Raw genomic sequence first — 17,003 nt, 5'->3', positions numbered from 1 at the left:
CATGCATATGTATTAGGATATCTTGAAAACCTGACTGGCTGGGGTTCCCCAAGGCAGGTTTGGGAATCCCTGTAGTACAGAGTAACACTGTATTTACATTGTTACCTTATAGCACAAACATCCACTTCTAGATAAAAGAGATATGTGCATTTTATATTTTAGAGAATGAAATGCAGAGGTATATCCTTACTATTCCCTTTTCCTGGAGACCCTGATTTTGTCTGCCTTATTTCAGATCATTTGAAAGAATTGTTGGTTTATTGCCCTGTCCTACTGTAACCAACCTAAGCTTTTAGTATGTATCTACTCTTTTGTAATCCTTAAGTAGATCATCAAGAATTTGACGTCCAGCAACTATGACTCCTGCCAATACAGGATAAGTCTATGTAAATCAAGTTTTAATTTCTAGGGCAGGGGTCGGTAACCTGTGGCTCAAGAGCCACATGTGGCTCTTCTGCCATGTGGCTGTGGCTCTTCAGGCTCCAATCATTTAATCTTTCTCCCAACCCCATGATTCCCCCTTCTGGGTCTACTGAGATACCTAGTGATCCAGCAGGGTTTTTTGTGGCAGCAGCGCGGTCCTCTTGCTCCTGTCTTCTAAAATGGCTGACACAACCTCTCATGGCCACTCACAGTACTACAGGAAATGCCACAAGCAACCACAAACAGTCACGACATCCATTTTAAAAGGCAGCTGTGTGGAAGTAGGATCGAGAGGGCTGTGCTCCTTCCACAAAGACCCCAATGGACCACTAGGTATCTCAGTACGCCCGGAGGGGAGGGGATCATGGTGTTGGGAGGGAGATTAAAGGGTCAGGGCCTGGAGAGGGGAGAGAACTTTAGCTATGGTTTGCAGGGAGGGGGACAGGCAGTGGAGGAAGGGAAAGAAGAGAGGTGCAGACACTTGTGAGGGGTTGGAGGGAGGAAAGAGGGGAGAGAAGCTAAACTTGGGGAGGGAGAAGAGAGTGAGAGACCTGTAATATCTTAAACTCCCTTCTCTATCCATTGCGGCTCTTTGTAAATCTTGGGTCAAATCTTTAGGATAAACTGGCTCTTTGTGTTAAAAATGTTGCTGACCCCTGTTCTAGGGGAATGGCCAGGGATGCACTTCTACCACTTCTTGTCAGATTGCAGAGCTACAGGAATATTCTACTCCAGCCTCTTCATTCCAGGTAGCCTGCAGGGAAGAAGAAGGGAGAGGGAAAGCCTGAAGCAGATCAGAAGATGGTCACTTTACTTTTTAATCCAGTTGTCTTTTCCTTTTGCTTATCTCCTAGCCTGCCTGCTTGCCCCATCTCCTGCTCTTTTTGCCTGCAAATTAATCCCTAAGTTTTCCAAGTGCCTTTAAAAGAAAAAGAAGCCTTTTAAGAATATGTCACTCCAACTCCTATATATGGAGGAAAGGTTACAACCTGGGAGATTCTCTGACATCTACCCTGCATCAGGAACAAAAGGCTCAATTAAACACCAGCCATTCACCTTGACTTCATATCAACTTGCCAAGTGGGGGTAAAGGGGAAATATCCTGCCATGTAGTACATCCAATTGATTTTATATTATACAATGACATTTACCTTGTCTAACCTTAGACAACAAAATGGCACTTTCTCTTGAAGCAGATGGCACAAGGTGGGAGAACTTCCAATGTAAGGAGAGTTAGAAGGATAAGCTTTAGCATACCTGTGAACAAGAAATACACAAAAAACTATATAGAAATTAGCAGTTAATACAACACTGCATAACATTCTGCATGCTGATGCATTCAAATATCAAGGAGCTCATTTTCAAAAAAGAAGTGTCCAAAAAGTGGCATAAAGGGGCAGATGGATGTTTTCCTTTCCAAACCCTTCCAATTCACTATTTTCTAAATCTATTTTCTAGACAGATATATATGCTGTTTAACTGCAGTTCTTCTAAATCTCAAGAAGGCATGTTAGAAGTGTGATGTGAGCAGGATTAAGGTGGGCTTTTGATTTAGGCATTTATCTGCCATAATCAAACATTTAGGTTCCCTTTTACTAAGCAATGATAGAGGTTTTTTACCACAGCCCGGGACGCTAAATGCTCTGATGGGGATGGGGGGAGGAGGTTAAGAATATATGCAGGGCACAATTTGGATGACTGGGGCTAGAGCTGTTTTAACAATGAATAAGTGCCAAAAAGGTGACCAAACTGATCAGATGACCACTGAAGGCATGTAAGCATGACCCCTCCACATTCCCTCAGTGGTCTCTGACCCTCCTCCCACCCCCACAAATATCTAAATGAAACAGTGTATATCTGCCTGTATGACAGCTACAGATGTTATGGCCAGTTCTATTACAGCAGTAAGCAGGATCCTAGAGAAGCCTGGTGGGCGATGTAGTGAACAACAGAGATGGGAACTCAGGCCCATACTTTACTCTAACCACTATATCTAAACCCCATCCTAATCCCACTATACCCATACATAGGTGTCACCTGCAGGCATAAGGGCTATTGTTGTGGAGTACAATTGGGTACAGTAGGTTTTGGAGGCCTTACTATAAGGGGGCTATGGTGAGATATGTACCTGTGACTTTTTATGTGAGGTTTACTGCAGTACCCCCTAGAGTGCCCCACTGCTCTGCTGGGATGTCTGTGTGGCAAGTCTACTAAGAATGCTGGCCCCTCTTACATCCCAATGGCTTGCTCTGTGGGGTGGGGTTTTTTTTTGGGGGGGGGGCAGGGAGATTGTTCAAAAAATATATCAAATAGATAGATACACTGAGAACAAACACATACATTTTCAAAAAAATAAGAAAGATGCATTGCACTTATGAACATGGGCGTGTTTGGTACTAGATTTTTGTGCATGTTCCACAAAACGTCTAAACATAGATTTGGACATCTTATTGAAAATGCCCCTCCGAGTGTTTCTTACTTTCTGATGTACATAGAATATATTTTGCTGTGTGATATATACATACTCTTTACTTGCAGAGCACTCATCGTCTGAAGGAGTAGTTTCATCTTCTGACTGGTCACTTAAAAGATCACATGTTTGAATGGATGAACTATCTGCAACATCCAAAACAGGTGCAATGCTGGGTCTTCGGCGTTCTTTACTTCCCTTGCATGGCAGCATTAGGGTAGGACCACTGGAAGATCTACAGCCAGTATCTTGTAAATCGATGGCCACGGTGCCTGAAACAGCAGACATCTGAAGATGCTTATATATTTTTTGAGGGACTCGTGTCCAAAGTGATAGCAAAGATCACATCCTCAAACTGTTTAAAATCTATCAAGTGCTAGTAGATAGGGGCTAGTGTGTGTTTGGAATGTGAGGGAAATGAGAATAACTAAGGAAGTGGTTTGGGAGTTTGATGAGAATGATCGTTGGGAAAAGCTGGAGATGAGGAATGTGATATGAGTAAAGAAATAGGGGTGCAGAAGGGAAGGAAACTAGGAATGATGGAAAATTTTTGAAGACAGGGAAGTGCTGTTATACACTTGAGTGCGTCATAATACTTTATTACAACTTCAAGAGTCGCATGCAGATCTGAGTAATTAAAAGTTGAAAATTAAACAGATGCATTGGACCTAATAAATATTGTACATCAGAGAATTATACAGAAATACTATCATCTTCTTTTCCTGATGGCCATTCATCTGTCTGTTCACCAAAGCACCCTTTTGTATTTTTTCTCTTGGTCTTTTCATACTAAATAGATTGTGAGCCCACCTGGACAGACAGGGAAAAATGCTTGAGTACCTGAATAAATTAATGTAAACCGTTCTGGGCTCCCCTGGGAGAACGGTATAGAAAATTGAATTTAAAAAAATGATACAATCACAATTAGATTCTCCTCTTCTTTTGTGAATAGTACTTAACCCCCTTACTGTACTGCTTCCAACCCAAATCCATGACCCTCCTTTTTTTTTTTTACTAGCATTAAGGGGGATGCTTATTGAAGTGCAATAGCTTTTTGCACTTTCTACATCCTAAGTGCAAAACGTAAGGTTGGTAAATGTGCAGTAAATGCAAGGCATATACCTATCATCTGCACTACATTTAGTGCATGGAGCAGATACTTATGCATGCATACCATGTTGCGTGCCTCATTATGTACTGCAGGCCATGGTGGAAACTGACAGCTATAGCAGTGGCTGCACAATCCTGGCCCTCCAACAGCACTCCATCCAATATGATCCCCAATAATTAAGAACCTTCCCCATCCAACACAAGCCCAGATAAAGTGCCTCCCTCCCACAGAAGACCCATCAAAAGCATCCTCCTACAAACACCCCAAAAATATTGAGGCCCCCAAATATAGCAACCTAAGGGGTTAAATAAGGAAGTTGAATGGGTAGGCTTGGGATGAGAAATAATGATTTTGATTGGTAGTTCTGAAGGAGTGAGTGATCCAACCGGAACTTAGAAAATCGGCACAACACAGCTCTTATACGTCACAGCAGGAGCAGTGAGCATGTGCACGATGAACTTGTAACACTGAGTAAGGTTCAACTCAGCTTTGATATTTCTGCTAGTTTTAGAAGATTTGAAGGAATCTTGACAAAAATCTGTAAGGAACCGGGGTTACTTGGTTGGTTTTTTGTTGGGGGATGGGGGGTTTAAAGAGTGTTTAAGAGTATGAGAGCCAATTTTGTTTGTTTTGCAATTGTTTCTTTGTAGCAGAGTGTTTGGAGCTGTTAATAGCCAAGTGCTTTGTATTATGATTTATGTCCAACTGTTGAGAAAGTTTCAGCGAGTGACGAGTTGATGGACAGTAAACTAAACTAAACCTTAAGTATGTATACCGCATCATCTCCATAAAGATAGAGCTTGGCACAATTTACAGGTAATTCAATAAATGAGGGAAGGACATAATAAGAAATGACTTGATATATGAATTGATTTTTGACAACATGAGGACTGGTTGGATACAATTCCAGTCCAATATAAAGTGGACAGATCAAGAGAGACCCTCAGTTTAAAAGAACTGAAAAAGCATTTCAGCCTGAGTAGACTGCCACCTCATAGTGATTTAAAAAAATTCAATCTTTCCATTGCAAGCTTTAAGGAGTTTGTGATTGTGACTAGAGAATGATGCCAGTACAGTATCTTCCTGTTGGTCATGTAAACTGTGATATTTCAGCAGCACTAACCAAAATTCCTGAGGTTACTAGCAACCATAAACCTTAGTGGTTGCCAAATGGCCACCAGACTTCAGCTCTGCTAGCCTTTAGTAAGGGGCTAAGTTACCAAAACTTAGGTATAGATATGTGCTGTCTGTATTAGCTATACCTAATAGAGCAGCAGGACAAGAACCAGGAATGTCACTGTTGCTTCTTGAAATCTTGGACAAGTCACACAACCACCTATTGAATCAGGTTAAAAACTTAAATTGTACGCCCTCCAGAATGATGAAAATACCTACTGTACCTGAATGAAGCTTGCTTTAAGCTATTTCTGAGAAAGGCATGATCTAAATCCAAATCCAAAATCCAGTAACAGATACTGTGAAGTAATACAGAACACTAAAAATGTCACCCAGAACCTGAAGAGCAATTCTACTTTACCATAATAGCAGTAACATCCACAAGTCATGTAACAAGGACCTACTTAGCAAAACAAAGCACCACTCATCTAAAATGGCTGCCGTGAGTTCCTGTAGACGGGAACTCACGGCAGCCATTTTGGATGAGTGATCTGTATGAGGCAGGAGCTTAGGAAGATCGCTCCTGCCCCGAAAGACCGCTAGACCACCAGGTAAGATCCGGGGCGGACTGGGAGGTGGGGTGATTCCGGTTTTAGAAAATCAAGAATAATCAAAATTGCTAGTCCTAAAACTGCAAATTGGGAGGGGGAAGTGTATTTTTATCAGAATGATCATACTTACCCATACTGGCAATTATGCTATGCACAGGCAACCTAGAAGGTCCACGGTAGGCTGGTTTGCACACATTTTTTGAAAAAGGCCCTTGCTTTTTGAAAGCAGAATTTTCTTCCTTAGTGATGTGGATATAAAAGCATGTGTCTGTCAGGCTCATTGTGTAATGTGGACCTGGGTTCAGCAAAATATTCTTGTTATCTTCCCTCCTAACACCAATCAGACACACCCCGAATCTTTAAAAGAAAAAGCAGATTTTAAGAGTTTTATTACTTCTAAATGGATCCTAGCATTAGAATAGAAACCATGCAGTACAAACATATTAAACTTTGATTCTACTGTCAAACAAAATCAACAGTTTGCAACATAAATTCATATGAGGAAATGCTCTTTCAATTGAATGGAAACTGCAATGAAGAGGCATAAGATGAAGGTGAAAGGGGATAGACTCAGAAGTAACCTCAGAAAATACTTTTTCACAGAAAGGGTGTGAATGCGTGGAATGGCCTCCCAGTGGAGGTAGTGGATAAAAAAATGTATCTGAATTCAAGAAAGCTTGGGATGAGTATATCTGATCTCTAAGGGAAAGGAAGGGATAGCAGATGGCATGGATAGGCAGATTAGATAGGCCATATGGCATTTATCTGTCTTCATTTTTGTTTTTCTGTAACACCTGAATTGTTCATCCTGTTTATTATGCATTCCAAAAATAAGGACAGTGGCAAGCAAATTGTTTTCCTTTGCTTAGATCAGTGTATCGAAAACTATGTGCCATGGCACACTAGCGTGCTGCACGAGATTTCAGGTGTGCTGCAAGTCACCGGGGAGGAGAAGAAGCACCAGCGCCAGCTGCCTGCCTACAGGATGTGCCTCTCCCAGTGAGAGGCACATCCGATAGGCAGTTAGCCACCGCCAGGACCTCTCCGACGTCTCTCCTCCTCTCCGCGCCTCTTCTTTTTCAGCACCTCCCCACTGGTGGCTCAGGGCCCCATCTGGAGGGCCTCTGTGCATGCGTGATATCTGCACACTTCCGGGTGCCCTCGAACTGCGGTCGCCAGTTTAATGTGCCACTACTCAAAAAGTTTGCGAGACACTAGTTTAGAGCATGGGGATTCAGTGGCAACGCATTACATGCTCTTCCCCATACCCTCCTCTTCCTTATTTTCTCCACTCCTGCAGCAATCCTCGGCGAACACAATATACAGGCACTTTGTTATTTATCTTCATTTTTTATGGTATGTCCCAACCTTTTTCACCATGGACCCCTGACAAAGGTTTGTCCGAAACACGGACCGTGTCGGATCCCTTGATTGGTAAAAGGGTTTTATTTTACTTATTTGCATTTTAATTTTGGTACAATAAATTTTTGCCTGCATCTTGTACACAGTCTGCAGTTTTGTTTGTTTCTCCTGCATGTTTTTTTCTGCAGACAAAGTTGGACTTTATCCTTTGTTTTGTTGCCCTCATTTTTAAAGATCATCATTCTGAGTTGATCTGGTACAGATGAATGCCACATATACCTCTAATTAAAAGACATAGCGACTTATTTACTAAGGCATGTTAAGGTTATGCATCTAATGAGGATCCACTCGGGCGTGGGAGAGCACTCCGCCCCTCACCCACGCTACAGCCGCTGAGCCAGTTGGAGGGCTCAGCGGGAAACCTTTCCTGTTTCATAAAAATCTTCCCCTTTCCGTTGGCTCTGCCATTTTTCTGCCTGTTGCCAGTGCGACTGAGGATCCCCTCGGGCATGGGAGAGCACTCCGCCCCTCACCGACGCTAGAGCTGCTGAGCCAGTTAAAAGGCTTAGCGCCTAATGGTGCGCAGCTGTTCGGTGCGCCATTTAAGGTGCACGTCAAAGGCGCTTGCCTCAGTGAGCACCTTTGCGAAGTGACCAAGAAGCGACCAAACCTCCGTCCCTGTCAAGGATATTTGACCAACCTCCAGTCTGTTCTAAGTCACAGCAGCCATCCGCCCAACATTGCACATTGACAACGCCCTAGGACACCCGATTCCTCCTTAGCCCCAGTGAACCTCAACAAGCAGAGGAAGGAAGAAGAAGTCATCCATTTAATTCCTCTTCGGTCCAACAACCAATGGAAACCCCCCCCCCCTAAACAACTTCCCAACCCCCAGAAAATCACCTACAACCGCACTTCCACATACTCCTACCTCCCATCTTTCACAATGAAGTCTTTATCACAAAAAAAACACTAGCTATCCTACTGATCACCCTGCTCCTAACCAACTGGAAGGCGGCAGCAAACAACATCTCCCTGATACCTGTTATCTCAACTACTAACAGAATTCACCACCCAACCAGATGAATTACAGTGGACAGAATCATAAACTGCCAGACCTGTGTTCACCACACCATCGCGCCAACAGAGGGAAGAAGACCGACTAGCCTGCCAACTCTCAGGCACCTGTATGCTCTGCTACATAACACCACGGAACTGGAACACAGCAAGACCAGAACTTGAAGATTTTATATTCTAAAATTCACTAACGACAACTTACAACTTAATCCTAGGAGACCTATACCTCCATCTCGAAGACCGATCCTCCAAACAATGCTAGGAATGATAAAGAAGGGGATCATGAACAGATCAGAGAAGGTTATCATGCCGCTGTACTGGGCCATGGTACGCCCTCACCTGGAGTACTGCGTCCAGCACTGGTCACCGTACCTTAAGAAGGACACGGTACTACTCGAAAGGGTCCAGAGAAGAGCGACTAAGATGGTTAAGGGGCTGGAGGAGTTGCCGTACAGCGAAAGATTAGAGAAACTGGGCCTCTTCTCTCTCGAACAGAGGAGACTGAGAGAGGACATGATCGAAACATTCAAGGTACCGAAGGGGATAGACTTAGTAGATAAGTACAGGTAGGGAGAACAAGAGGGCACTCTCTAAAGTTGAAAGGGGATAGATTCCGTACAAACGTAAGGAAGTTCTTCTTCACCCAGAGAGTGGTAGAAAGTTGGAACGCCCTTCTAGAGGCTGTTATGGGGGAAAACACCCTCCAAGGATTCAAGACAAAGTTAGACAAGCTTCTGTTGAACAAGAACGTGCGCTGGTAGGGCTAGTCTTAGTTAGGGTGCTGGTCTTAGACCAGAGGGCCGCCGCGTGAGCGGACTGCTGGGCTTGATGGACCACTGGTTTGACTCAGCAGTGGCAATTCTTATGTTCTTAACAAGTAGAAAACTTACTATCATACCTCGAAGCCTTAACATGCAAGATCTTAGACCCACAATCCACACATGAGAAAGGTCACTAACTTGACATCTCAGCCTTCATGTCCCAACAGCCCGCTCAACCAGAGATTCAAACCAAAAATGGAAATTGGTCCCAATCCCTCTGGTCAGATCACTACATATACTCATTCAATATCAACTGGGCCAAAAGCAAAAACAAATCAAAATCTCAAAGAATAACTTACAAATACGTTGACCCCTCCAAATTCTGGAATAAAACAGACGCAATAATCCAAGATTGTAACCCCAGGGACTTCATCTCACAATGGTGCAGTTTGAGTACAGCTACCCTGGATGAACTAGCCCCAATACAACAAAAACCAGAATCAGCAGATGATCAAACAAATGGTTCGACAACGAACTACTCCTTCTCAAAAGACAATGCAGACGACTACAAAGAAAATGGAGAAAAAGTAATCAAGAGCTCACAAAAACAGCATGGAGGAAACTAAACCAACAATACATACTAAAACTGAAAGAAAAAAGAAAGCCTACTCTAACCAAACAGGCAGAGAATCCCAAGTCACAAAAAAACTATTCCAATTATTAAAAGAACTCACAGACACCAAACCCTACCTGGCCAATAACGACACCCCTCCACCCTCAGCCACACTTCTAGCTGAATACTTCAAAAACAAAATCACAACTGCCAGGACTACCTTCACTGGAACCCCCTACTCACCTAGAAGAGATCACAATGCCCCCCCACAGAAAAAGAATCAGTTACAGCAGACAGAACCTGGCCCCACTTCTCCACTATACAATGGTCAGACCTTAACAAACTCTATAAAAAATATAGCCACGCAGCCTGTGACCTCAACCACTGCCCCCCCCCCCACCTGTTAAAAATCTCCAGTACTTCATTCTGCGCCCTCCTCTTACAATGGATGCAAACCTTGCTCAGACGGCCTTTTCCCGCAAGACCTCAGCAAAATCATCGTCACCCCATTCCTAAGAGACCCCAAAGGAGCAAAAGATCAACCATCCAACTACAGACCCTTAGCCTCAATACCACTTTATGTCAAGCTGATGGAAGGCCTCATAGCAAAACTCCTAACAAACTACCTAGAAAACCACAACATACTCCACTCTATACAGTCTGGTTTCAGAATCAATTACAGCACAGAGACACTACTAGAGTCCCTCCTGGACACAGCTAGATAACACCTCAGCACAGGCAGAAAAATGCTGATTATACAACTAGATATCACCGCAGCTTTTGACCTGGTAGACCATGACATTCTACTACAAATACTAGACTCAATAGGAATCACAGACAAGGTACACACATGGTTTCAAGGATTCCTACAATCCAGGACTTACAGAGTAAAGACAAACAAAGAAAAATCAGAACCATGGTCCAACCCTTGTGGAGTACCTCAAGTATCACCTTTATCTTCCACACTCTTCAACCTCTACATTGCTTCCCTCGGTACCTGCCTAGACAAATTAGGCCTAACCTCCTTTAGCTATGCAGACAACATCACCATTCTCCTTCCTTTTGATCAACCAGTGCCCTCCATGGCAGACATACTACACAGAACACTAGAAACAGTAACAAAGTGAAACTGAATCCTGACAAAACAAAATTCATCCTCCTCGAAAATAGCAAAACCCCAACCATAACAAACCTAGTAATAAACTCATTCACAAACCCCATTCAACCCACTCTAAAACTTCTGGGAATGTTGATAGACAAAGCTACAAACCAATAAAACAATACAGAAATCATTCGCAGTCATGAGAAATCTAAGGCAAGTTCGAAAATTCTTTGACAGAAAACAATTCCAGCTCATGGTCCAGTCCCTAGTCCTAGGTCTTCTAGACTACTGCAACATTCTCTAGCTCCCTTGCCCTGCAACCTTGATAAAACAACTACAAACAGTACAAAACACAGCTCTGAGACTTGTCTACTCACTGAGGAAACACGACCACATCATAGCAGCATACCTCGATTCACACTGGCCCCCAATACAAGCAAGAATACGTTTCAAATTTTACTATCTGCTATTTAAAACCATAAACGGAGACAGCCCAGCCTACTTAAACAACTGACTAATCCAAACAACTACAACCAGACATAAGAGAACCCACACACCATTCATGCAGGTACATTAGATAGATTGTAAGCCCACCGGGACAGATAGGGAAAATGCTTGAGTACCTGATTGTAAAACCGCTTAGATAACCTTGATAGGCGGTAGATTAAAAAAAACAACCTAATAATAATAATAATAATAATAATAATGCACCCTCCAATCAGAAACATCAAACGAAAAAAAATGTATGATGGCCTCCTAGCCACTCAAGCAGCAAAACTAGACTCCCAACTCTCCAATTTACTAATCACGACCTCAGACTACAAAACCTTCAGAAAAGAAATAAAAACCCTACTATTCAAGAAATCCTTACAGACAAACTAACACAGCAAGAATCACCTCAATCCCAAATTGCAACCCTCTATTCTGTATTACCACCAAAAATGTTCAGATAACTCCTTATGTATTCCTAAATGACCAGTTAACTCCTTATGTAATTCGCCTTGAACAGCAAGGTAATGGCAGAATAGAAATCACTAATGTAATGTAATGTAATGAGCACTATTAGCCAAAGTTATGGTCTGTTGAGTGCACAACCTTTATGTTAACAGTTGGGTTACTCCCAACACTTTGGGAAAGGCAGCTATACAGTCAGGGCCTGATTCTAAAAACAGCATCCCAATTGTAGGCAGTGGTAGGCGTCCAACCGCCGTCTAATGAACCAATAAGCAGTGGCGTACCAAGGGGGGGGGGGGGGCGGACCGCCCTGGGTGCATGCCCTAGGGCGCATGCCCTGGCCAGATCCAGGTCCGGAACATCCTGCCCTACTGTGCAACAGGACCTACACCTCAGCGTGGCTACCAGTGCACTCCCTCCGACATACTTGCTCTGGAGCAGAGTCGGCAGCCGTGCTGAGGTGAAGAAAGGTCCCGCGATGACTACGTCTGCTGGCTCTGCTCAGGAAGAAGTAAGTTACGTTGGAGGGGGTGGATCCAGCAGACGCAGGGATTTGCGGCAAGGTCCCGCGATGACTGCGTCTGCCGGGTTCACCCCCTCTGACATAACTTACTTCTTGCAGAGCAGAGCCGGTAGACATAGTCATTGCGGGACCTTCCTGCACCTCAGCGTGGCTGCTGACTCTGCTCCAGAGCAAATATGTCAGAGTGGGGTGGACCTAGCAGCTACAGTCATCACGAGACCTTGCTACATGAAGGGAGCAGGACTTCTGGTATGGAAGAGTGGTGGAGGGTGAGAAAGGAGGCAGGGTGGTATAGAAGGGTGGTGCTGATGGAATTGGTGTGCAGGGAAAGAGGAGAGAGACATAAGGGGGAAGGATACTGGATGGAATTGGATTGGAGGGAAAGAAAGGGGGCAGATGCTGATGGAAGTGGGGGGAAGAGAGAAACAAAGGGTAGAAGCTAATTGAAGAGGGGTGGATGGAGAGAGAAAGGGAAGACATTGGATGGTAGTGGGGAGGGTATAGGGGGAGCTCATGCTGGATGGAAGTGGGGATGGCAGAGCTAAGGGTCCAGGAAGGAAATGGGGAGGAGAGAAAAAGGGGAGAAGACCCTGGATGGAAGTGGACAGAGAGAGGAGAGGATACTGTAGGGGTGTTTCCTTCTTTACACCTCTATGACGTCACTAAGCCTGAAATATATTTCCAGCATGAACCATTGTCTGCAAGATGAGAAAGAAGAAATCATCTTTGCTGTTTATGCCTGCCTGATGCCTGATGCCTGATGCATTCTGGGGATGTACCAGAATTGTATTCTAGTCAAGGACATTCGACTATGCCTACATGCTCAGCCTGTGTGAATCTTGGGGGAGGCATTACTCCTGTGCTGTGCTTATCTTCAAAAGGCACCTCTGTTGCCCAGCCTGTGTGAGACTCTATACAGAAAGACTATTGATCCAAGTTCTGTTTCTGGATTGATCCTGAGAGGTCATCTGACGAAACCTTAGGAGAAGGTGCCTAATTATGATTATTCTATGCTGAGGTATGAGGAAGCTTGCATCTTAACATTGGATTCTCTGCACATGTTCCATAATAATTAAGATCTGAAAAGTATCTCTTGTGACTTAGCTCTCTGAGGAGAGTGAAAAATAAAGGACTGCTTTTGAGACAGATCTGGGTTTTTTTCATCACATAAGGAAACTGTTGCTGACTACCTAATTTACAGCTGTTCCAGTGACTGACGGACTTTTATTCCTAATCAAGAGAATTCATATCCTTCACACTGAGAAGACGACAACTTCTATCAGTTCAAGTATAGGAAAGCGACTGTCCAGCACGAACATTGTTGGAGAACATCACCATAAGGTATGGCAGTCTGTACTTGGAACAAACATTTGTGCCATAAATGCTTTTACAAGAATGAGTTTAGATTGAGTAATAAGAATTTGTGTTACACAGCATAACTATTGAAAAAAGTCGAGTTTCAAAGTTTTGGTAAATAAGTATTTCTGCCTGTGCTTAACAAGTATTTTAAGACCCGAACCATCAAAAAGCATGAGGCAAAAATTGTCTTTGTCTTTCATTCTTAGCTTGACTGGAATATGAGCAGAAAATTACAAGTTCAGCACACCTTTTTAAAAGAGCACCATTCTCTTCCTGTCCTTTATCTACCTTTCCCCCTCCCTAAATTTCAGTACCCATTGCAATGTGGAAGAGGTTTTCTGCCCGAACCCCCTGTGCCATCTGATTTCTCTGTTAGATTCATTGGCTGGGGTTTCCCCAGGACAGGTTTGGGAAACCCTGCCTTAAACTGTGACTCTCAATGCTAAAGATTCTTTATACTTTATTTTCATAGATTATTATAAAAGTGGCCAATAGTGTTTTCTCCTCCGTTACTATTGATAGGAAGTTCTTCTTCACCCAACGGGTGGTGGACGCCTGGAACGCGCTTCCAGAGGGAGTGATAGGACAGGGTACGGTATTGGAGTTCAAGAAGGGATTGGAAAATTTCCTGAAGGAAAAGGGGATTGAAGGGTATAGATAGAGGGCTAGTATATAGGTCCTGGACCTGATGGGCCACCGCGTGAGCGGACTGCTGGGCATGATGGACCTCAGGTCTGACCCAGCAGAGGCACGGCTTATGTTCTTATGTTCTATCTCCCTGAGTTTGCCAAGGCCTAATCTGATGGTGAGAAAAAGGAAATTATCTATATTTTCAGCTGGGGTTAGATAAGAGAATTCTATTGTTTATGGGACAAGGAAAGTGAAGTTCCTGGGGTGATAAGCTATTTTTTAGATTGCTGCTAATCAGGAATTATTATTATAAGGAATTATCTCGTGTGTAAGAATTAGCTACTCATTTATCTAGCAAGTGTTGTGTGATAATTATGTACTGTGTTTCATTTATGTATTCAGATATTTTGTGAACAATAATTAGTTATTATTTGCTGCTGGCTTATGAATTATATTTTTCTATTTCTATAATAAAATATTTCATATAGTCTTGGTCTCTGTTTATGGTTTCCCTAGCAACTAAGATATGCACATAACTTTGTTATACCCATAAATCTACCTACAGTACTAGATAGAAGGGGTAGAGAAAGAGGGCACATGATGAAAGGAGGGGATAAATAAAAGGGCACATGGTGGGGGGAAAAGGTAGCAAGCTGGTAGACAGTAAAAAAGGAAATTGATGACAGGGTAGTAAGACCATCTAGACCAGTGTTCTTCAACCGCCGGTCCGCGGACCGGTGTCAGTCCGCAGAAAATTCCTGCCGATCTGCGCAGGGCCACAGTGTTCTCCCTAGCGTGTTTTAGCTGGATGCTCCACCCGGCTAATTTAGGGGAGTGCCCGGCTGTTATCTTGCATCCACAGATCGCCCTGCTCATCCCACTACCAGCATTGAAGCCGCGTGCCAATCCTCTTCCCTGCCCCTACTCCTGCACTGTGAGCAAGGAGGGGTAATTTGCATAGCATTTGTGGTGCGTGGCCTCAAACACTATGGAAATTACCCCTCCCTGCGCACGGTGAAGTAGGGGTGGGGAAGAGGGTTGTCACATGGCCTGGAACGCTATGCAAATTACCCCTCCATGCTCATGGTGAAGGAGCAGGGGCAGGAAAGCAGCGGAGGTAAGGCCCCGCCCATCGTGAGGGCCTTGATGTGCGGCAGGCTGCAACATCAATGCTTTGCACCGTCAGATGAAGGAATAGGGGCAGGGAAACAGTGGAGGTAAGGCTCCACCCTTCTCACGAGGGCCCCGGTGGTGGCAGGCTGCAACATCAAAGTTATGCATCATCAGGTGAAGGAGTAGGGGCGGGGAAGCAGCAGAGGAAAGGCCCCGTCTATTTGATTGAAAATATCAAATACACGAGGATATCAACCAAGATATTTCTGAACTAGGTAAGTTTTCAGTGATCATCTAAAAAGAAAACATGAATTTGAAAATCTAATATCTATTGGAAGAGAATTCCAGCTATGAACATCTTGAAACCCAAATAAATTTTTTAAGTTCCTAAGATATCATATATCCTTTGGTAGGGAAAATGAAGAGCAGGCACTGAATGAGATCTGGAAGTCTTAGCTTTAATAGGATAAGAGAAGATTCAAAGCATACTGTATACTCAGGGCCAACTCCTTCAAACAATTTACAAAGAATGCGGGCCCATTTAAACTGAATTTGTACCTATACAGGGAGCCATTTTTTGCAAAACATTCCAGATTGATTTGAAGCTGAGTAAACATAGGGACCCTTTTACTAAGGCACAGTAGTATATTGCCCTACGGCAAATAATATTGCAGGCGCGCTGCACTTTCTGTGGTATAAAAATAGATTTTCCGCATGACATTTCAAGCTGTAAGACTTACTGCAGCAGTAGGCAGATGGGCAGAAAAAGGGGCTTCTTGTAGGTGTGTGTACCCACAATGCACTGGCACCAAATGGAATGCCACCAAATGGAAAACTCATTGAGATGCTAGATCTGGATACTGGGGGCGGGGACAGAAAAGGACCTTGAGGAATGGCGGGAAAGCAGACTTGAACCAAAAGGGAGGGGGAAGACAGGGCAGATGCTGGACTAGAGGGGGTAGAAAGGAGAAACACCCTGAACTGAGGAGAGAGAGATGCCAGGCCCTAGGGAGGGGGAAGACAAAGAGAGTGAGAGAGACAGAAAGACCTGGATAAAAGGTGGAAGGATACAAAATGTTAGCAGAAGGAAGATAGAGAGAGGGAAAAAACAGAAACAAAGGAGAGGCAGAAGAGAGGGGGGCAGATGTTGGACTTGGAGATTGTAGGGTGAAGGAAAAAAGCAGAGTTGACTGAATAGGAAGAAAGGTGGGAGATGCTGGACACGGGGTGGATGCAGTAAGAAGAAAAAGGAGATTCTGGATATTGGAGTAATAGGTAGAAGACAGGAAGGGACAGAAGTGGCAGATAGACTGAAGACCTTGGAAAGAAAATTAAGAAAAGACAGAAGAAAGCAGAAACTAGGATAAAAATGAACATAATGGGCAGACAATAAAGGTAGAAAAAATAATTTTATTTCTATTTTGTCATTAGAATATATCAGATTTGAACTATATATCCTGCTAGAGACATAACTGGGGACTGCAAAGCCCAGGCAGTGCTTCTTTAGCTTCCAGCTGGCTTAGGGCTCTCTCTGACCAGGGGGCATTCCCCTAACACTTTTCCTGTCATGTGTGACTGCAGTATTCTGTTAGCATGATATTTCTGTGTAGCATTCTGTAATAATTTGGCTTGTTCAGTTTTCTTGATAGTAGAGGGGATATATGTGAACAGAGGGGAGACAGGGGTTTTGTTGGTCCTTGCTTTGTATATTTGTATTTATAAAATGACAATTGTACAGAATATTGTTTCTTTTTATACTTTAATACATAAGAACATAA

The 17,003-nt window shown here is 43.5% G+C and overlaps 1 protein-coding gene across 1 annotated transcript in view; it reads right to left on the bottom strand.

Moving 5' to 3' along the window:
* KCNT2 (potassium sodium-activated channel subfamily T member 2) overlaps nt 1-17,003 on the bottom strand; it is a 242,521-nt gene that overhangs the window by 121,223 nt on the left and 104,295 nt on the right. Inside the window, exons 6-8 of the mRNA XM_033961358.1 lie at nt 5,862-6,088; nt 2,949-3,165; nt 1,575-1,680 (exon numbers count right to left, since the gene is read on the bottom strand). Coding sequence (XP_033817249.1) covers nt 1,575-1,680; nt 2,949-3,165; nt 5,862-6,088 — 550 coding nt within the window. The remainder of the gene's footprint in view (nt 1-1,574; nt 1,681-2,948; nt 3,166-5,861; nt 6,089-17,003) is intronic.

Source organism: Geotrypetes seraphini, chromosome 10 (genome assembly GCF_902459505.1).
Source record: "Geotrypetes seraphini chromosome 10, aGeoSer1.1, whole genome shotgun sequence".
NCBI lineage: Eukaryota > Metazoa > Chordata > Amphibia > Gymnophiona > Dermophiidae > Geotrypetes > Geotrypetes seraphini.
This window is presented reverse-complemented; position numbering and strand designations above follow the sequence as displayed.